General features: G+C 46.2%; 1 protein-coding gene across 1 annotated transcript in view; it reads left to right on the top strand.

The window, feature by feature from the left end:
- The window catches only part of LOC146197006 (uncharacterized), a 40,686-nt gene extending 19,730 nt beyond the window's left edge, over window positions 1-20,956 (top strand). The window contains exons 7-14 of the mRNA XM_084597109.1: window positions 2,255-2,362; window positions 2,837-2,992; window positions 4,065-4,213; window positions 5,563-5,712; window positions 7,632-7,761; window positions 10,152-10,369; window positions 12,721-12,919; window positions 19,513-20,956. Of these exons, the coding sequence (XP_084453235.1) occupies window positions 2,255-2,362; window positions 2,837-2,992; window positions 4,065-4,213; window positions 5,563-5,712; window positions 7,632-7,761; window positions 10,152-10,369; window positions 12,721-12,919; window positions 19,513-20,369 (1,967 nt within the window). The 3' untranslated portion in view covers window positions 20,370-20,956. The remainder of the gene's footprint in view (window positions 1-2,254; window positions 2,363-2,836; window positions 2,993-4,064; window positions 4,214-5,562; window positions 5,713-7,631; window positions 7,762-10,151; window positions 10,370-12,720; window positions 12,920-19,512) is intronic.
- Window positions 20,957-22,191: the final 1,235 nt, after the last annotated feature.

Here is a 22,191-nt window from a genome sequence, read left to right as displayed (position 1 = left end):
AATTCTTGCCCTCAGTTAGAAGTCCTGAAAGATGTCTAGTTGTGTGCAGACTGACTTGTAGGGGTCTGTGAAGACAACCTCGAAATAATGACATATACTCGCTATAATTTTATCAACACCTCCCAATGCATCAATTGTCAACACAGAATGTAAATAGCTGTCCGTTGGAATTTCTGTTGATGCAATATTTGAGCATATGCAAGAAATCCCGAAGCTTTGTGCTGTGCTCTCAAAATATCAAGTATACTACGCGCTATTCACCCATTATTTAGTCAACAATATGATATTTGTGCAATCTACAGCAATATAGACCACTTCGCCCATCTCATACAAGTGCACTCGCTATCAATTACCGCTGCAGGCACACACTAGACGTAACGAGGTGCACCTTGGCAGTTTTATCAGTCTTCCCATTTCAATTGTTAGTGTAAATTGACGATGTAGGGGCCGGGAAAGTTTGCGCTGTAAACTACAGAAAATAAGTATGGGAAAAGTGGAGTTGGCGATGAAAGTTTAGGGTGCAATATCCGGCTTGCTTGCTCATGACGCAAAATTGCAATGCTCGTAATACAAGACGGATAGAAGTATGAAGAAGCACTGAACAAGGGTAAAGGGGGGACGCCTCAATTCGCAGGTCGAGCCAACGTTTCGAAAATTGTACTTGTCTTCGTTCGGGCAAAGCGATCATCACTGGCAGGGGTTTAAATATGTTATTGCTTCCGAAGAAAAGCTGGGGAGGGGGAAAGTGGGGGAGAAGAAAGTAGGTCAAGGAGTGTGGAGTGGGAGGATGGGGGAGAAGGAAATAGGTGATGGAGTGAAAAAAACAAGTTCAATATGTATTTCTCAACCTGGAACCAGGCATCCTGTGGCCTGCAAAAAAAAAAAAAAAAAAAATTAAAGTGGCAGTACCAGGGAAAACTACAATACCGGGTGGATTATTAGTCACCACTTTTTTATTTTACATGTGCAGAAGGTTTTAAGAATTGTTCCCTTTAGATATATTCCTTATCAGGGCCTTTCTCAAAGCCTGTCCCTTTGTAAGAAGGTGTATCTGCACCAAAGCTGCTTACGTGGTAATCATCCACCCCGTATTGTAGTTTTCCCTGGTACTGCCGCTGTTATTTTTATTTTTTGCAGACCACAGGATCCCTGGTTCCAGGTTGAGAAATACATACTGAAGCAACATTTTTTTCCCCTCAAGGACCTATTTTCTTCTCACCCATTGCCCCCCTCCAGACTCCTTGACCTACTTTCTTCTCACCCACTTTCCTCCTCCCCAGTTTTTCTTTTTTGTTAGCAATAGCGTATTTAAACCCCTACCAGTGATGATTGCTTTGCCCAGAAGAAGACAAGTCCACTTGTCGAAACATTGGCTCGACCTGCGAACTGAGGCCATTAAGCCCTCTACAATTGTTCAGTCCTCCTTAATACCGTGTAAACCACCTTCTTCCTCTCGTTCTAGACAAAGAGAAGCACATATATTGCACACTTGTCTCTCCACCTGTCGGTCACTGTTTTCCAAGCGCGATGTTTTCTTAATCAGGGACGAAAGGCGTTCCGAGGAAGGAAAAGTTTGTCTTGGGGGGCCTGCGCGAATCGCGTTATAATGCGCGCGCCAAACCGTCATTACTAATCGGTCTGATGATGAGAGTCCTCTATAGGATGGTTGCGGTGTGCGACGATCCAGCTCCTGCCACCACAATAGCCCTGGGAGAAAATGAGCAATAGCTTCAAAGGACAGCTGATAGCGAAGCGATTCTAGAACGCGAAGAAATATATGTCGGTCAGAAGAAAACTTGAAGCCTGATGCGTCGTCTGCGCCTTTCCGAATAGTAGTTTGAGCTTTCACGTTTAGGGCAAGGTATTTGGGGACGCTTATCTGAGGGAGTGGCACCACGCTGTCAGTTCTTTACTCTTTCTTCCCGAATAAACTAACGACACGGGACTTAACAATTGCACTTGTAACGCAAGTTTCACTGCCTCTATATATTTTCACTTTTTTTTTTCACGCCTCGTCACTCGTCATGATCCTCTTTCTTCTCCTCTTCCCCTTCCCCAGTGCAAAGTAGCAGGCCATATTTTATTCCTTCGGGCCAACCTCTCTGCTTTTTCCAGTCAATAAACACGTCTATCTATTGTTCTTCTAGTTTTAGACTCTTAATGCTGAAAGAGATTCGGTCTGTGGTAGTTATGCGATCTATACTTTAGTAGTTCTAATTGGCTATGAATAATTAGTCCTGTTCCTCTGGCCCAGCTACTTGGGTTGGCGGCGGCTACCTCAACGGAACAGCGGAAGCTGTGTATAAGAACGGCATCCTCCACTGCCACACACCTCTGGGCTACGCAATCAGTCTGGTTATAGGTAAGAAGAAAGTGTACTATGCGACCTCTGTCCGCTATGGTATGAAGTTTGAGCTTCAGGTATTGGAGTAAAGACTGTGCTAAAGGCAGCGCAAAAGGTTTACACTATGACACTTAAGGAACTTTTTCTGTTTTGACTTTCTTATGATAACAGACTAACGCAATGTTTCTGAGCTCCCATTAGCACATGCTGCGGCATTTTGTTTTATTTTTGAAATCCCATGGTAGTGTTTGTCATTTGAAGTGGGAGCGCCACGTTCTACAGCGCAAGGCTTGGAATTATGAGCGTGATCTATAGTATTGGTGATTACCCGTTTCACCGCATTAATTTCACCAAGACTCTGGTTTGCAAATCAGCAAAGTCTTGTGTATAAAACTCGCCTTTATTACCTGTATACGTCCGCTCTTAACTTCGAGCGTGGTGATCAAGAGGACGGTGCGTTGCGTGCACTCCAAGAACAACTTCCATTTGCAGGTGGAACCTTTTTTGCTGACAAGATGCGCGCCTTGAGACCGGTGACCATGCTGGACCCATTTCAGCAACGCTACGGCCGCTGGATGGCACTACTTCTCTGCTTCCCAGCCATCGCCGGCGAAGTATTCTGGACAGCTGGCGTCCTGGCGGCGCTGGGTGCGTCGGCTTGTTTCACATCATCTCGATGCGGTTAAATATGTTCCGGTGATGTTAGTGCAGTGAATACTCGTAATTTATTTTATAACACCTGTTTCAGGGCATTTTCTTAACCTCGGAAACAGATGCCTAAAACTGCTGTAAGCAGACGAAACAACAAGGTTGTGCGCAAAAGTCTCGATATCGTTCTGTGAATCTTTTACGATGAACATCGGTTTGGTGGCGTATTGCCCACTCTATTTAATTACAGCTGTCCTAATACAGGAAAAGAGGTCGAGTAGCCTGATGCACTGCGTTTTTTCTGTTCTGTTCGTCGCCCAGATTTTCGAGAATCACTTAAATATGAAGCGTACAGTGCTGTATTGAAGCATACTTTTCGAAGAAGATAATGGGAATTATGCAGCCTTCAAGCAAAATCTAGATTTTATATAGATATATAGGATGCGAGAACATTTAACGTACTTGGCCGCTTAAAAAATTATAGGGCGAAGTGTACGCTTCATTTAAAGAAACATTTTATTGAACTTACGCTTCGACCAGAAGCTGGCCTTCATTAGAAGTCCTCCTGATGAAGGCCAGCTTCTGGCCGAAACGTCGTCTAATAAAATTTTTCTTTAAATGAAGCGTACACTTCGCATTATATATATATATATATATATATATATATATATATATATATATATATATATATATATATATATATATATATATATATATATATATATATATATATATATATATATATATATATATATATATATATATATATATATATATACATACACGATCGGAAGGAATTGCTAAAACAAACAATCTGGAGCATTTTATTATAATTAGTAAAATATAACTTTCCCAAGATATGATTTGCGAATACATTGATATTAGTCTTGCCGTTACGCTATGCCAAACATTGTGTTCATGCACATCGCGTTAAAAACAAGCGCTTGACAACAATTTTTGGGGGTGAATGGACTGCGTCCAGTGTTTTCATGGCAACGTTGCCTCACACAACGGTTATCGACATATTGTCACTAATAAGCAGTCATGTTCTCATTGTCGCTCTCGCTCGCAGGTGACTCAGCGGCTGTCATTTTGGAAGTGGAAGTGCGTTTTTTCGTAATCACGTCCGCCATGATCGTGTTTTTCTACACCTCGATGGGAGGCTTCTACGCAGTGATGCGCACGGACGTGTTCCAAATAATCACCACTTCTGTCTGCCTGGCAAGTCTAATTACTTTAGCCCGATCTGCATTCTGCTACCCTAGCAAAATAGCCACACCAAATGAACCGGCGTGACTCGATGTCTGATCCACTGCACCTATTACGCGCGTTGTTTTCGAATAAATTGTGCATACATGCTAAATCATTTCACGAAGACAACTCTTCAGAGTTTGTGCACCCTGCATTGATCATACTGTAGTCCGGCTGTAACTAGCAAGCGTATTCCGAATGCTTTCCAGGCAACAGGTCTACTTATTGCAGAAAGCTGTAATCAGCTTAACGCAGTTGATCAAATATCTCCGCGCTCACTGATAGGAAGCTTATCCCGTACAAACCCTTCAAAGATATGGAGTGCTTGCGAAACGATTTTGTTGTTCCTCAGGTAATACCATTTTCAATGCCTTTATGGCATCTGCAGTTGTTTGTTTTTATACACACGTAAGCTGCTAGTCATAATCTGCGAGTGCTTGCCAAATGCGCTCCATACCAATCTGATTCTTCTTGTTATTTCCTTTTCATGGTCCGGATCTGCGGTTACTACCTCTCCTAAGTAGACATATTCGCCTACTACTTCCAGTACTTCGCTGTTCCTTCCCGAGGCGGTTGAACATTACCTTAGTCTTTTGCATATTGATTTTCAAGCCTACCTTTCTTCTTTTCTTGTCTAGGCCATCAATCATTATTTGCAGTTGATCCCCCGAGTTGCTTAGCCACACGTAAGACATACGCAAGACAAAAGTACGCCACAGTGAGCCCCGTGTTACTGAAGCTGCAGCTGGGCCGGCCGTGCCCGGCCTTGAAATGGACGTCTGCCGCTGGCACTGCGGTAGAAGCCCCCAACCCAACAGCATGATGTTCCGTGAGAACCTAGCAACACGTAATATCCGGTCATTGCACTGTGTATCACACATTCTTACAATACGTGGCAGGCAGGCAGAAACGGAAGTCATCCAGCTTGAAACATATAGAGCATCTGAAATGGCGCGAAAAACTTAAATGTGCTACGAGGCTTACGGCGCACATACGCGAAGCTCACGACAATGTAAACAAAGTAATAAGAGAAAGAGCAGTCTGAATTACGCTGGAAGACTCAATTTGGCTCTTGGAGGAGGAGACGAGAATGGTAGTCTAAGAAGACTTGGCGACCAGCTAATTTTTTTTTCCTCCTGAAGTTTGGTGCTTGATCTAACTACTAAGAGCTAAAAGCGTTAAAAACTATTAGCGAGTCAGCGCTTTTAAATGCTTTTGTATTCGGCCTCTAGCTTTCATACTCAACTCCGTCGCTTTTTCAGTTGTAAGTGTGCTGCAGTTAAGCTTTCCTGTAGTAATGATGTTCTTTGTGCGCGCAGTTGATCTGCGTGCCTGTCTGTCTGGGAAGTAAGGTTATTGGCACGGTGGGTCCTCCACACGACGACTGGATTGGCCGCGTGGATTCCGTCGATGTCAGCCCTCTTTTCGACCGGTTCCTGATGACTGCGCTCGGAGGCATCCCGTGGCAGGTAAATAGTTATTTACATAAATTTAATTGAATTGGTAATCAACTTGTCTCTTGCATATATCGACAAATTGAATCAAGGTGAAGGCTGTTGTCGCAGGAATTGATTTTCAGATCATTTAGGCTGACAGTGCACCGCATTATTTTTGCCCTACTATTCATTTCTTTCATCGGCCTACTAAATAACGTCTTCCACCAGGTCTTTACTCCTGTGAAGGCATAATTTCGTGGCAAAATGAGTGATTCGTATTGATTCAGTTTGAGTCCCCTTATTATAGTGACAGGCATATTGTACAGCCCAGCCCACTAATGGAGGCCCCAGTTTTATAAACACTTACATTCTACGAACTGGCAGGATGCTGCCGCCAAAAATGTATTAGGGCTAAGACACTTAATCTCGGATAAAACGAACAACTGTTGTCACACTGCTCGTGTAGACGCGCACACTCGCTTCCGCAGTCGAAAGACGTTTCATCCCACCGAGGCGGAGACCGAAGAGCACCTCCCAAGTCCCGCACCCCACCCCTTGAACAAAGTGTTTACCCTGCTTTGAAAAAATGAGAAAAGGGCAAAATTTAAGATGCAATTTATCGCCAGGCAGGTATGGTCCTATGGACTACAATGTGAATCGGTGCGTGATTGTATATCGATTAGGAAAAGCGTCTAATGTGGAAAGCTAAGCTGTGGTAAGCGCCTGAAAGGACAGCGTTGAGAGGGAAACTGCTGCGCTGCGGTGTTGACAGAGCAGCATCACTGATTTGGTGTTTCTATGCTAATCACGAGGTGGGACTTGCTGGCCCACCGGTCTGTTGGAACGTGCGTCACGTATACCTACATCCCCACCTCCTGCTGTGATATGCGTCATGTATACCTAGTCGTATCCCCGCCTCCTGCGTTGCTGTCGCGTGGAGGCAGCATGCAAACATGCAAGCACATTCGCCGTGGTAGCTTAGCTGCCGCTTTCCTACCAAGAATTGACGCCGTGGATGTCAACCAACCACCGGACTCCGTGAATGCCTCAACAGTTATTTCTATTATCATGTTCAGAAATCGGCTGGTCCCCAAATTCATTAGCAAAGAGCCTATGACCGCGTAGGAGAGCTCACAAGGCGGCCTTATTGCGTCTGCTTTGAAAAAAAAAAAAAAAAAAAAAACATGCCAGCGACGTTATAAATAAATAGGTGCCATGTTTGTTAAACTGCGTTTCTTTAAGTAAATTAGGGCATATCCAGTTACTGCGATCAAAAGATCACACCAGCTGAATCCGCGTGACCGTCAAGTTAGGAATATGTGCGCTAAATAAGCAAGAAAAAAAATTTAAGGACCGGTCTGGGGCAAATCGAGGTTAAAGTGGATCATATTCTGATCTTTATTACTTTCTCCCGTTCACTAGAACCTCCTCACCAACTCTTCATCAAGCCAGACAAGAACACACAGCTCGCACTTATTTCGTGGGCCCAGGATGTCCCCCTCACCTGGGGCCCACACAGGAGCCACCTACCCCAATTCACGACATCTGGGGCAAATAAAATTGTTTCTCTCGCTCTCTCGGCTTTGTGAGCTATTAATCACAAGCATGACGCTGGTAGGTTGTAGACAGCAGCTGACATGACCGCTCACTGAATCGAGGTAGGGTTGCTTTAATTCACATTTGGCAGAAGCTGCCAATTCGGGGGTGACCTTTCATGTGGGGGGTGATATCAGAATCAGCTCGCCAGGACGCTTGCATTCTGAGTCAAGGACTTACCCCAAGGCCACGCAGGCACTTACATACTGCCTGGTTAAATCAAGTCTTTATATGTCGGTTGGTACCTACGTTGGTTTCTTACGCTACCGCGTCATACCCCTAAAGGCCCAGATATAGTGTCGGTTTTAACTTTTGAACAGTACACGTGAATAAGATTGCTGCGCCTTATGACGCAGGTCTACTTCCAGCGAGTGCTAGACAGCGACACGGACTTCGACGCCCGCATGGTCTCATACCTCTCTGCTCTGGGTTGCATCGCCCTAGCCATCCCTCCTGCTGTAATCGGCGCCGCGGCCAAGAGCGCCAGTGAGTGTCAGTCTGTTCACTGAGTCGAACAGCCTTTGCTCTCCAGGGCTTGTCGTATGTTTTACGCGATGATATGTGCAATTTTGTTGTTTTAATCTGTTTTATTAAAGTAAGAAGAGTGTGCCACTGCCTTTACGAAAAGGTGCCGAGCCAGTTGATCAACATGAAGACTATATGACGTCAACGAAAACAGCGCGCTACAAGGTGGACAGAGTAGAAGACACTCACGCACACAGTGGTGTGTCGATGCCCATGCGTGTGTGCGGGTGTCATGTACTGTGTCAAGTTCGTTGTGAGCTTTTTCGTTAAGGTTGTGCTACCGCCGATTAGGAAGCATTTGAAATATTTCGACTTCCGCCGGACTTTTACACTAATAGTGAAATAAAGGAACGGGCCAGCAACTGCGCTGTTCATTGAAGAGCTAGGACCTCCGTTTCAAGGAGAGCGTCCGTTAAGTGCGGGTTGTGAGCAAAAGCTGCTTCAAGATGCTGCGAGCGGTGCTCAGCCGATGTCTTGGGATCACCACGCGTGCAGTCCTGCTCTTTTGAAAAGTTACATGATGAAGGCAAGAAGTGACTAGCGCGAGGACAAAGAGGCCGATGCTGAGGGCCTACGAACGGAATGGTAGAACATTTATTTACTACAGAATATGGCTGGTGGCCCATGAACCCTCGTGGCTCGTAGGTATCGCCGCGACATGGAGGGTGCTACAGCTTCAGATGCTGGCCGGGAGTAGTAGTAGAAGAAAACGTTTATTAGCCAGGAAAATAAAAGACTCGAGGAAAAATTACAATGGTTGGTGTTTTCATTTCAAAACTCCACAGGCCTTGGCTGCCGCTCTAACCTGTGCAACGAGTGCGCGCTGCAGTTCAAGCTCCGAGCTGAGCAGAGAGGTCTCCCATTGCTCCTTCGTTTTATATATTTTGATGTCCAGGTCATGTGTTCTGGCGGCCTATTCCGCCAGTCGGATTGTTAGGAGCTGGGAAAGAACGGAAATTTGAGCTAGTTGGTGCATTGCAAAATAAAAAAACAGCGCCGCTACTTGAGACAAACCGAGGAAGAGAATAACGGACAGGCGCTGACTAACAACTGAAGTTTATTTGAAAAATACACAGGTAATATACTCTTTTTTTCCCAAGGACCAGGACGCATGCGCAAACGAGCAGCAGTCTAACCATGTGAATCCAAAAATACAATTTCACTATCATGCAGAAGCAGCAGATTTCAATCTCCTGGACCCATCTTAGATGGGCCGGAATGTGCGCCTGGCATCCTTGGGGCCTTTATTAATAGAGTGGCGTTGATATGATTATATAGTGTCGCTTGCAAAATTTCGTTCAGAATTATTCCATTCTAGACGTTTAGATGTTTAGTAAAAGTCACCTCTTGTGATCTGTCTGCGCTGACGCATTTTTCCTCTTCTCATCAGGTCATCGGGGTCTGTTCCTATGTCGTTTATGTCTTTCTACACTTATCTGCCATTCGGACATTGTTGTGGGTATGCCCAATCCCGATGGTGTACATTAAATACTCCACTATAAGCACTTGAAGTGCGAGAGATAAGATGGTCACGCATGCTTCACGCGGCTCAGCCAATGAAGAGGTGCAGTGGGCACAGAGCTGCAGCCTTTAGGAGAGTGGTGTGGATCACTGTTGCAGCCGTCGCGGCTGTCAGCGGACAATGTTACTCCGGTACTACTCCAGTGCGTCGTTACTCCGCGCGTTACTCCGGTACGTTGCGTGCCGTTCGTGCGCCCTCAACATCGGCCTCTTTTTCCTCGCGCTAGTCACTTCTTGCCTTCATCACGTAACTTTCCAAGAGAGCAGGATTGCACGCGTGGTAATCCCAAGACATCGGCTGAGCACCTCTCGCAGCATATTGAAGCAGCTTTTGCTCACAACCCGCACTTAACGGACGCTCTCCTTGAAACAGAAGTCCTAGCTCTTCAAACAGTTTTTTTGCACATAGAAGTGTCAGGATTTATAGGGAAGAACGAAAGTGGTAAGCAGCGCTAGCGCATCTAATTGGCATTTGAATACCTATGCTATCAGCTTTAAATCTAGAGAGTCAGCCCTACTACTTGGTGTGCAACTTTTGGTTTCGCCTCGCTTGTTGCGAACGACTTTGACCCAGTTATTAGCAGATGTCCACCTAAACGGGAATGTAACATATGCACTGCGCCTTCGTTTCGTTCAAAACAACTTAAACAAAAATATAAATATCACAGAACAAAGACGATAAAGGCGCTGTCGCGTCAACTCTTAAGTTTTGAGCGTCCCCTCATTAAAACTTGTACAATTTTGCTAAACCATGCAAAACCATGCTTTACACAGCTTCTGCTCGTGTAACCAGTTTCAAGTCATCCTTAAACGTAAATGATTGTCTTCAGATTTCACGGCAGTTGGCTACCTTGGACCACACCATCTACGGGACCAAGATAGCGGCAGAGTGCTACCCTACTCCATCCGCTACCTGACTTTTGGTCCAGTCCCTACCCTTGGCATGATAGGCATCACGGCAGCCATCTTGTCATCTGCGGACTCTTCCATGCTCAGCGCTTCTCTCCTGGTGACGAAGAATATCTACAAGGCCGTCCTTCGGCCTATGGTGCGTGTCCGGCGTCGTATACCTCCAATGCTTAGGAGCAGGCATACTTTTCAGATTGAGCGGAGATGCGCATTGTTCTTGAACGAAAATTAGCAACATGTGGCAGAAGACAGCCAGAGCGTGTAATATACTTTAATGATTATATTCCTCCCAACCGAAGCCGGACGGCTACAAATATCCAGGCAGCCTTCACAGGCATTTCTTTGTTTAAAAAATTAAAAGGGCGCAATTAAACCTCTTTATGCACGGAAATGTGAAAGTATTACGAGTTTTGTGCCTAATTACATTATGAGCTTGTTCTGCGTTTCGTTGCTTTTCTGACACCTGCATCTTGTTTTGACATGTTTGTCGCATGTAGCTATAACATCAACTCGTTGCTAAGTCCTTGCCTATAACACGTTTGTATCACTGGAAGTTGATATAATCACTTTCAATAATTTATCAATGCAATAATTATCAGAATCAATATCATTATTATTACCTATCACTACCTTATCAGCAATATTATCAAAATATGTTATCTGATGACATCGTGTTACTGTCGTTAATGTTGACATAAGATCTCACTGACTGATTCACTTTTTCAGTCACATCTATTTATCAGTGTTATCATCATATCATTATTATCACTATCTTATCAGTAAAAATCTAAGCTACAACGTCATATGATCACCGTTAATGTTGACCTAAATTCCAATTAGGTACGTTATCAGTCTTATGTACCTTATGGCATTATCATTATCATGGCTATAACGACGAGCACTAGTAACATTACCTTACACTGCTATGATCTCTCTCATTTTCATTATCACTCTGCTGTTAATTTCCTGACTATATTTAGTCATCGTCGTTATCTCATGTGCGCATCTCGTGGTCGTTATCAATCTGCTGTCAATTACCTGACTATCGTTAGCCATCGTCTCTATCTCATGTACACATCTCGAGGTGAGACATCTTGTCCACACATTGCGTTCATGCCAGCCGTGGGCCAAGAAATGCTTGCGCATTAAAATCTACCTGGCCCGGGGATCGCGCCGTGAACCCCTGCCTTTCCGGGACAGTATATCTAACAACTGGCACAGCAACGACGGCTAGCTCAACAGATATTAGGAAGAGGGCGAAATTACGACGGCTTCAATTGGGAATGTTTTTGCGACGTTTAGGGGTTTCCAAAGATTGAGTAGACGTTGTATAAACAATGAACCAACACTGTTCCCCTTAGAACTGTTGATAAGTTGTTCCTCGCCATCAGTCAGTTTTGCACTTTTTGTGATTGCATTGTCTGGCATTAATTTAGGTTCGGTAATCTCCCTGACTCCCATTTAGCTCTTCTTCACACGCGCTTTCATCTGCTCATTGTGGCTGCTTTTCTGCCGAGCCAATGTTCTTCGCAAGGAAGGTTCAGAACTGGCCATTTGTGTGACAGCATCACGTTAAAGCTGCGCTAGCCCAGGGTTATAGAGCCAAACATAGGCACACGGGTGAAGGCACTGGCGCCAAGCTGAAATTCTTCGTGTGTTCATATCATTTTTCATCTTATGCCGGGCTCATGTGGGTCTAAACCACAACGAAACATTGAAAAGGTTCGATGATTGGCACTGTAAATGCTTAGCATCTCTTTTTTTTTTCAGCGCTGATGTGCGATAGATCAAAATCGTGGAATTATTGGGAACAAGGTGAAGAATATTCAGACGGGAGCACTCGTGTTAATCTCATTTCTAGTTGTTGGATAGCGGAATGAGTTTTTCAAGCCTTCATCTTCTGTGAAGTATATCCGGCGTCGGGTCAGAATTGTGCTTGGGGACATTTGAATTGTAATTTGTTGTTTCTAAAGAACATGTGCATTTCATGCGAGATATATGGTGCTCCGAAACCTTACGTTGCAGAACCTGACTTGCTAGAGAACAACCTTGTTTTTGATTGCCAGTGGGGTTAATTACTCTGTGTGATAGTATTTGCCTAAGCAGCTATTGAAGGTTCCACGATTCGTCATTAGAGCACTTGTATTCGGTCAGTTCATAAGGAGAACAAAGCGGACGACCACATAATATGCTTCTGTGAGGATATGTTATCCACTTGAATTAGTTACTCGTAGATGCCGCTCTTCCGGCTACCTCGTTATGAATTTCGATCGCGATTTACAAGAATGCTATTATTGCCACTTATTAACGTTTGTAAATAGCAAGAAAATTGTGCAGCGGATTCCTCAATCCCAAGATCACCATTAGTTTAGATACACCGAGCATCACTTGAAGAAAATGGCTTCAAGCCAGGAAAATGATTTGCGGTCAGCTTCGCTGGTAGCAAGAGTGAGCTCGTTTCTTCAGCATCTGATCTCTCGTTCGTTGCAGGCGTCTGAAGCGGAGTTGGCCCTGGTCTGGCGCATGACGTTGTTTCTGATCGGGTCGTCGGCCACCTACATGGCGCTGTCAGTCGAGTCCGTGTACGAGGCGTGGTCGCTATCCTCGGAGCTGGTCTACGTGCTGCTGTTCCCGCAGTTGTTATGTCTCCTGTACTTCAAGGGCAGCAACACGTACGGCTCATTAATCGGTACGCTTAGACAGCTTTAAAATACTAAACACGGATTACTACATACTGTGACCACTGCCTGTAAAAGAACAGATGACGCACTCTTCAGGATAATGTGAACCAGAGTTGGATCGAGACACCACCACTGCGTCGACATCTGTAGATGATAATCCTAGCGCAAATGGTAGCCGGTTAAAAACACTTTCACATTTTGGTATGCCTTGTTCCACAGTAACGACTCTTTCTGAGGGTGAAAAATAGCACCTTCACTTGCATAATTTAGGCAACATTTTAATGTGATCGCATTTCTTATGTGCTTCTTATGACCAGAAAATGGGACCAGAAAGCTTCCTTCGCGCTGACAGTTAAGAAAACAAAAAAGAATCGTTTCTCCGAACAGGTCTACTTGGATGGTAGTTCCTACGTCCGAGCAGATCATCTTCCTTGGCTCAGGAGCGAGAGCAATACACTACCACCACAACCGGTCACATCTCACGTTGTCACTGAGCCCGTTTTCGCCAAGGAGATTAATTCTGAAGAAATAGTATCTGCTGGCACTGTGCCAGGGCCGCCAGCAGGAGGAGGGAGCCTAGAGAGAATTTCAAGGAAGCCAGGTCGAAGTTTTGTTGATGCGGCAAAGTCCGGGCAAGGCCCCTGTCAAGCGGCTGCAAGACCAGCACACTTTTGTGCCCTTCAGTGAACATCGCGTCTTCTTGAAGGTTCACGTGCGCCGCTCCTTCATTTAACCTAAAACGATGCCCGGTCCCAGTGCAACCCGTTAATAATTTTAATGTTATTAACGATGCGCCAATAATGGGGCGCACACTCTAGAGTGAGTGGGGGTAGCTGTCCCGGTCGCAAAGGAGATGCCCTTGACTTGCATGGTAAGCTCAACCAGAAGTCCACTAAGTCTTGTGACAGAAGGGGGTGGCCGTTTGGTGACCAGCTTCTGACGGTTCAAGCCAAAGTAAGCGTCGGAGTCAGAAGTAAACAAAACAAGCTTTATACACAGCCAGAGAGGGTATGGAGGAATACACACCACAGAAACGCAATGCAAAGCATGCAACTAAAGACATTCTAAATAAATACAGCGGCTTGCAACACTGAACAATACACGAGAGAGTCAAACAAACACCAAATCGTCCACCGGACACTCTCGCAGATCGACGTCTGAAGAGTTACAATGTGGCCGCCGTGTAGACGAGCGCCGCTCCCTCGCAGATTTCGCATGCTTGCCTAACAGCGGAATAACCCCGGGAGCCCAGCAGTAGCACTTGCTAAGAGAGAGAGAGAGAGAAACAACTTTATTTGCCCCAGATGTCGTGAATTAGGGCAGGTGGATCCTGTGTGGCCCCCAGATAGGGGCGACATTTTGGGCCCACGAAATAAGTGCAAGTTGTGTGTTCTTGTCTGGCTTGGTGAGGAGTTGGTGCCAGCGTTCCGCAGAGGGAGCTGGCAGGAGGGCCATTTTGGCCATTTGGGGCGGGTTATTTTCGCATCCCCAGAGGATGTGTACCTGAGTGGCGGGTTCTCCGTTGTTGCAATTTGAACATGCGGGGTCTTATTCCCCGTGAGTAATTAGTGATAGCCTGGAGTGACCAAGAATTGAGTGTGTCTGTAATCTGCGGAACAGGGTGGCTTGTACTCGGTCGAGGTCGGGGTAGGGAGGCGGGAAAAGGTGTCGCGTCTCTTTGTGAAAATTGGTAATTTCAGCGAAAGTCTGGGAGGTTTCAGCGAGTGCGTCTGGATGCGTGAGACCGACCGCCCTGATTGTTAATCCTCGGGCAAGTTGGTCGGCCCCATCGTTTCCAGAGTTGCCCGCTGGATGGGTACCCAGATTAGGCAAATTTTGTGGTCGGGAGTGCAACCGCGCAGGATTCGTGCGGCAGGAAGGCAGATGTAGCTTGCCGAGAAATTTAGAATTGCTCTTTTTTGAGTCATTGAGAACTGTACGCGTACGCGGGTCAGCGATGGCCAGCGCTATCGCTGTTTCTTCCTCTGCGGTGGGGGAGGAGGCGCGCACCGTGGCGGCGGAGATAAGGGTAATTGTGACGTGGTAGCACAGGCCACGTAGGTCGCTGCATATTGCCTTGCCGCGTCCACGTACGTTACGTGTTCGTCGTTACGGTAGATGTCATCGAGTGCTCTGGCTTTGTGCTGATGGTGCGCGTCGTGTCGGCCAATGAGCATGTTTTTGGCAGCAGTTTGACAACGAGGCAGCTGTGTACAATATTTTTGAGTCATTGAGGACTGTACGCGTACGCGGGTCAGCGATGGCCAGCGCTATCGCTGTTTCTTCCTCTGCGGTGGGGGAGGAGGCGCGCACCGTGGCGGCGGAGATAAGGGTGATTGTAACGTGGTAGCACAGGCCACATAGGTCGCTGCATATTGCCTTGCCGCGTCCACGTACGTTACGTGTTCGTCGTTACGGTAGATGTCATCGAGTGCTCTGGCTTTGTGCTGATGGTGCGCGTCGTGTCGGCCAATGAGCATGTTTTTGGCAGCGGTTTGACAACGAGGCAGCTGTGTACACATATCGCGAGGGGTGGTGGGATGGGGATCGCCTATTGGGTTGACGTTCAACCGGTCAAGAATGAGACGGCCGTGATTTGTCCTGCAGAGACGATGAATTGCTAACACGCAGCAACACTGACTGTAACACTGGCTGGCTAGCACAAGCGACGCGACCTCAATAAATAGGGCGCGCCGCGTCTGTCTATTACAAGCCCGGTGCGAAAGGTTGATCCAATCACGCCTCCATGTAATACTCATTTCGAGTTATTAAATGTCTTTCTCGTCCACATAGACGTAATTTTGTCTTCCGAGCCACGCATCGTCGTTGGTTAGGTGCTGTAGGAAGTTCTCGTGACGACTCGCATCTTCCGGCCAGGTGAGTCACAGTCGCCGCCGAGTGAGGAAGAGGCAAGGTTGACGCCAACGCGTTCAAGGCTATGGATTCTCCTCGCTCGAAGGAGCCGTTTCTCGAATGTGCTGGAACGCTTGAATCAGACGCCGCGTGGGATTACTTCCGTGCCGCGCTGACTTAATAACAATGTGCGCAGTATTTGTCGCTCCCAGATGGTACACGTTCTATGTGGAAATAATTGGGGGATAGTGATACAGATGGTAGTAAGAGACGCTTTCACATTGCTGCAATTAAGATGACTTAGCGGCACCCCTGGAATTTTAAAGGCACCTATGAAGTATTGAAAGCGAATTTTTCTTTCTCCTGCCATGCTTGAATCTTTCTGTACGTTATATTCGTGGAACGCAGTGCTGTTCACCGTGGAAACATAGTATTTATGCAGTGCAATTTAAGAATAAGGAACTAGAGCTACAAATGCTATGACATTGTTTTTGGTTATCTGCTGATACTCAAGTGCTGTTTTAATGCGAAAGCATTTCTTGACTCATCAGCAGCGTGCACAGAAAGTCACCATCCGAAAATAGTTCTTGCGCCTTCAGCCATCACCGCTGGCTGTAGCTCTCGCTGGCTTTTGGATAGTCCGCCGTTAGAAATACTTTCACTCTATTACAGTAGAATGCCACTTGAACAAACGTCATTTAAACGAAGTATTCGTTTGTACGAACTTTATTAAATCCCCTCACCGAATCTCCATTGTATGCTATACTCCATCATTTTAATGAAACTCAGTTATTGCTCATTTCAGTTCCAGGAACATTTTCCGCGGCGCACTTCTGTGTCCCCTTCGTTATACTACTGAGCACATCAACAAGCGCAACCCGCACTTTTTTGCTTATGTTTACGTTTAGAACCACATTTCATTACCGCGTAGTGGAAAGTGGCCGTCATTTAGCAATAAGCTGAATGGCTATCTAAAAAAGCTTGTAACCAGCCGACTCCATAGCTAGCTTTACACGCTTGTCTCCACAGTCGTAGCCATCCACAGCCAAGACGTCAACCCTAAAACGCCCTTTAGCTACGGGAAATACGTACATATGCATGCTGGCCGACCACGATCTGCTGAAGCAATGATGTGCTTGGCGAAAAAGGTCTTTGGCGACCAGCAGACCTTTGTGCCGAACAATGTTCACAAGCGCTTGCACATAGTGACTGCACAAGATCAATGTAGTCCTAATCATAAAAAATGCTGCCAAGGTTACTGCATTCTTCGCTTGGCAATGAGGGCAATGGCCAGTAAATAAGTTGAGATATGAATTGAACGCGTGATGTTTCTTGGTGCTAATGGAAACAAGGTTTCTCGCATTTATTTCAGTTAAGCTAAGTTTCGCTTTACTAACTTTTTCTGAAGGGCCCTTGAAGTTCGGTCAATGAAGTAGCACCCCAGACCTGGAAGTGCACAAATAAAGCAAGTTCTGTGAGCCTTAAACAGGCTCCCGAGAACGGCTCCATGACTGTCATATCGGACCCGATGAAAGTCACCAAATGGGGGTTAGCGTTCAATTATAATATAGTCGAGCGAGAAATGAAGTCTGGCAGGGAGTAGAGAGGAGTCTATGCATAGCCTGCTTCCCAAACTGAGTAAGATCGAGGCTGTGGCAGCTGGGAGCTCGCCGAATGCTAATGCAACCGACCCGTAGCCAAAACAAATAAGTGCAGGGAGATGAACTGATGACTTCGCTACTAACCCCAATAAATCACACTTAGAGAAGGTTTCTTGCAGTATGAGGTTCTTGCGGTGCCATATGCGCCACACAATTTCAAAATTTCCGAGACGTATATTTGATATAGTACGCACACGGCTGTATAAGTGGATAGTTGCGCGACGAGAGCGTACGGACGATATACTCTATGGTTGGTTGTGCGAACGCCACATTAAAGTTTCTCACTTAGAATTAATGCGCGATCTTCGAACTTCAGGCAGTGTAGAAGGCAAGACGGATTCGGGCAGTGTTCAGGGCCAATATTTACAGCCCTAGTTAAAAGTATATATTCCAAAAGATTTGTAAACTACTAAGTGTAGCTTCCCAGAATATCCCCCATTAAAAAGCTTGGGAGGATTTTCAGCGCGATTATTACCCCGCGTTCGAAAGAATATGGCCGTTGACGAACAACAGCGAAGCATACCAACTGGGCGTAGACTTTTGACGGGAGCTGTATGTGGCGTGTAACGCGATGACCCACTCAAGGTTATGCATAAGCTCGGTCATCTCATTAAATTCATTTATCCGTCTCGGTACTTAGTGGCAGTGTCTAATCGCCCACGTCCTAGGAATTTTGAAGCGAAAAGCTTCACTACGTGGGTCAGAGCCGAGCGTCGCGTGAACCGAAATGGTGAGTTATGCGCATGCGCGAAACCGAGTGACGTCACGCCCCGCGCAGGTGGTCGCTCCTCACCGCTGCCGCAGCTATCGCCGGCGCAGACTCCGTCGCCTGATCTTTCGGCGCAGCCACGTGCTACTGCGCATGTGCGTCGTCTCCTGGCTGTCGCTAAAACTGCGCGCTTCGCCTCCTCGCCCACCGTTTGACCTTTCGCTGCAGCCGCGTGTTTACCATAGATGCGCTGCGCACTGCTACGCATGCGCAAGGAGGCTATATAATGCGCTTGTCAAAGAATAGGCGTGCGAGTTCGACATGGAAGGGATGGAGAGTGCGGCTACTGCTAGACTGCGCACAAAAGCTAAGAAACTAAATTCGTCCGATCCATAAGTACTCGCTTGGGAGTTGGCTGCACAACAGCAAAAAAAAAAAAATGATAAAGCCAAAGCTAAACTCATAAACATATGCCATTGAGTAACCAAGTCTACGCCTATAGATAAACAATGTATACAATACCAGCTAAGCTACGAAGCATAACCATAAAGTCAAATCAAGCATAACTGAAGCGTTTCGCTTGTATATCCAGGCTTAACCAGAGCTAAGCTACCGCCTAATTTTTTACTCGACATTGGTTTTTTAGGCACTTACAGCTGACCAAGTGTCTCAAATCAAATCTCGTCCGCGGCTGCCAGTTTTCAATGGGGGCGAAGTGCGAAACGACTGTGTAATGAGCGAAATTTACTTTTGTTCGAAGTTTGCCCAATTTTAAAATTACCAGACGTTTGAGATCAGCCTGTATCCGCTCTCTTAAAGCCGTGTTTAACTTCGAGAAATGAAATCCCACTCCAAACAAAGGCGAAAAGCTAGGCGCCCGTGTGCTGTGCGATGTCAGTGCACATTAAAGAACCGCAGGTGTTCGAAATTTCCTGAGTCCTCCACTACGGCGTCTCTCATAGCCTGAGTCGCTTTGGGACGCTAAACCCCAAAACCAAACCAAAGCAAAGCAATACCATATTAATGCCCCACCACCGGTATAAAATTCAGAAGTAGCTCTCGCAATAAAGGCTAATAAAGGGGCAGGACGCGCGCAGGGTATAAAGCACTTGGTAGGTACTGATTTTGCTTAAGATACTTAACAATGCAGAAATGTACAGAACAATTCACACTGCAAGCCGAAACATACAATTGACCACCATTTTCAGTGCGAGTTTCAGAGGGCACAGGCTTCGAGTCGGTTAGACGTTTTTCATGTGGCGCTGCCTTGGGCTGCCGTATGATGGCGTTTGCTGTAGATCACCAGTGGCCCAACTGTTATAACGCTTTGAGGCAGCATTCGCGGCAGTGTCTAACAAAATGCGTTCCTCTCTTCCAGGTTTCTTCGTCGGATGCAGCATTCGGTGGCTATTAAGCGGACCGTCGCTGGGCTTAACGATGATGGGCAGTCTTCCGCAGTACCACGAAGGGCTGGACCAGGGTTTCCCCGTGCGGCTGATTAGTATGACGCTCGGCATCGTCATCATCTTGCTCGGCTCGTACGTGGCAGAGAAAGTCTTCGAAAAAGGCTGGTTACCGCCTAGCCAAGACGTGTTCCATTGCTTTCGTCACCGGAGCTACAACAAGGAGTATTACTCCGCCAGTGGTACAACTGCAATGGGCTCGAAATCTGCACTTCAGTCCGAAGCTCCCATAGCTGATTCCGGATCACAGGCACGCTCAGCAAGCCACAGTTTAAAGGTGATTTCAGAGGCAAGTACGGCTGACGCGCCACCAAACGCTGACACCAGGGATACCTTGTCTTCAACCAGCAAGGCCAGTAGCCTGTCCAGGAAGTCCAGCGCAATACTTAGGATAAGAACCAGGAGCAGCAACGCACTGGACTTGAGCAGGCTTGGTAGTTACTTCTCCTTAGCAAAGCGGAACACGCATGGGAGCGCCAGCGACGGGAATCTAAGCAAGGCCATGAAAGGTGGCGCTGCAGTCGGGAGAAAAAACAAGCGCGCCAGTGCGATTGACCTGCGTACGAATACCAGAGGCATTTCCGCAGACTTCCAATGCGAGCCAAAACTCGACACACAGGACGTCGTGGCGGGGGTTACGATGAAAGGTGCTGAATTGGAACCCCAGCTTGATGTGGAATCTCAGGTCAATCGAGAGGGAAGTCAAGGGGGCGAAAGTCAGGAGTCGAAGAAGCGTCACAGTTCCAAAGCAAGGCCTCCGAAGCGGGAGTAGATTCAACTTTGCAAAGCACCGCAGCCACAGACACCCCGAATACACCCAGAAGACGCTTAAAGAGTGCCAGTGAAATCCACGCTGACGCAGAAGCCAACTGTGAAATTCATTTTTTATGCAATATGATGTATTTTCTACCGTTCCCTTACCGCTGAATGACCATCGCAAAACTTTGTGTACATGCGGCTTCGTGATTCCAATGCATCATAGCCACTGTATGCTTTATAACACGCTCGCAGAGTGGAACTATGAGTCTAACGGCGCGTTTTAATTTTCAGAAAGGCTGGACGCTTTTGTAGTCCTCACCAGTGTTCCGACTGCTGCCATTCCGTCGCTGCAGCCTGCTTCCCCGGGTCACTCATCCTTGCTGCTTCAGTGTCCACTGTATAACGAACTTCTCTTTCTTGTTATATTTGCGTTTTCCCTCTTTCTGGCAGCGATTGCCGTCGTACATTTCAGTATACCATCATATTTCTTTGTATTGCATATGGAAATCTAGTTTTGAAGATAGTTGACTCATGTTTAAATGGAATAGCATAAGAATATAATTGCACACCAAGCGTTGTTTTTGGTGGTGGTGTTCGAACAGCTACTTTTATGAAAGCGTTTTAAATAAACTGTCCATGATTGCTCATTGGTAGCCTTCAGTACAGAGCTTCTTACAATACATCACATCCAATAGATTCTCCTTTCTGCCTTATGTCTAGAGTTGTTTCAACATTGTTGCTTTAGCAAAACCTAGAGTCTGGGCCAAATCTAGAAGTGAAATGAAATAAAAAATACTCCAAAGAAGAGCAAATCTGTACATATCCCTTATGAGAAAGCAGTGACGAGATTTTCCCGTGAACTCCTAGAATAACTGCGTGCAACTACTATTTCAATCAGAAAACAGGCCAGATTCTAATGATGTACGCATGAACATAACAGCACAGTCGTAGCGTGCGAATGCCCTTGTCACGTGATTGTTTTGCTATTATTCGTGCTTTCTTTGGAGACCTCAAAAACAAACATGAGTGAGTTTCTTTATCGCAAATAAATAATCGGAGGCTTCAGAAGGTGCTCTCCAGCTTTGCAAATCATTTATTGTCTAAATTCATTTAGAAAATGAACCTAATTAATAATTATATATGAAATACAAAATTTCTTTAGTGTGCAAGGCGGCTGACAGTTGTATACAGCTGGTGTCCTTAGCCTGTCTCAATATTTCATTTTTAACCCATTTCAAAAGTTTGCACAAGTTTGCAAACTTGTGTAGGGTAAGGTAGGGTAAGGTAAGGTAAGCTAAGTAGATGGATAGCTGGATCCACCGGCATGCACCGAGTGAGTGCCCCAGAAGACGAAGTTTGTCGTTATCTTGGTTGTTCTGTACGTCTGACGCTCCGCTACAAGTTCCTCGTGAGCAACTCGATTCATCTGGGCTTCCTGAATAAACACACCCCTACAATTGTTGCAGTTTCTGGGTACGTTCACACTGAAATTCTGAAGTATTCGTACTTTGCCCTCTGCGTCTACCATGCCGGACAAGACCACCTCGACATTGCAGCCCGTCCCAACCACGGTTCTGCGCCCTGGCGTCCTAGGGCAGCTCGACTCAACCCTCGTCAGTGGCAAGGCCGACCAAGATGTCGACGTTTGGTTGTCGGCATACGAGCTCGTCAGTAGCTACAACAAATGGGACGGCACTATCAAGCTAAGTTATGTAATCTTCTTTCAGACTGACGTGGCGAACGTCTGGTTTGGCAACCATGAGGCACCATCTTGGCCTCCACTTAAGAATTTTGCGTAAGTGACTCCCACCTGCAGTGCGTAAGTTCCGTGCCGA

Source organism: Amblyomma maculatum, chromosome 3 (assembly GCF_055883805.1).
Source record: "Amblyomma maculatum isolate TAMU_Amacu chromosome 3, ASM5588380v1, whole genome shotgun sequence".
In the NCBI taxonomy this organism is placed as follows: domain Eukaryota; kingdom Metazoa; phylum Arthropoda; class Arachnida; order Ixodida; family Ixodidae; genus Amblyomma; species Amblyomma maculatum.
The sequence above is the reverse complement of the archived record's forward strand: the minus strand, read 5'-3'. Positions and strand labels throughout refer to the sequence as shown.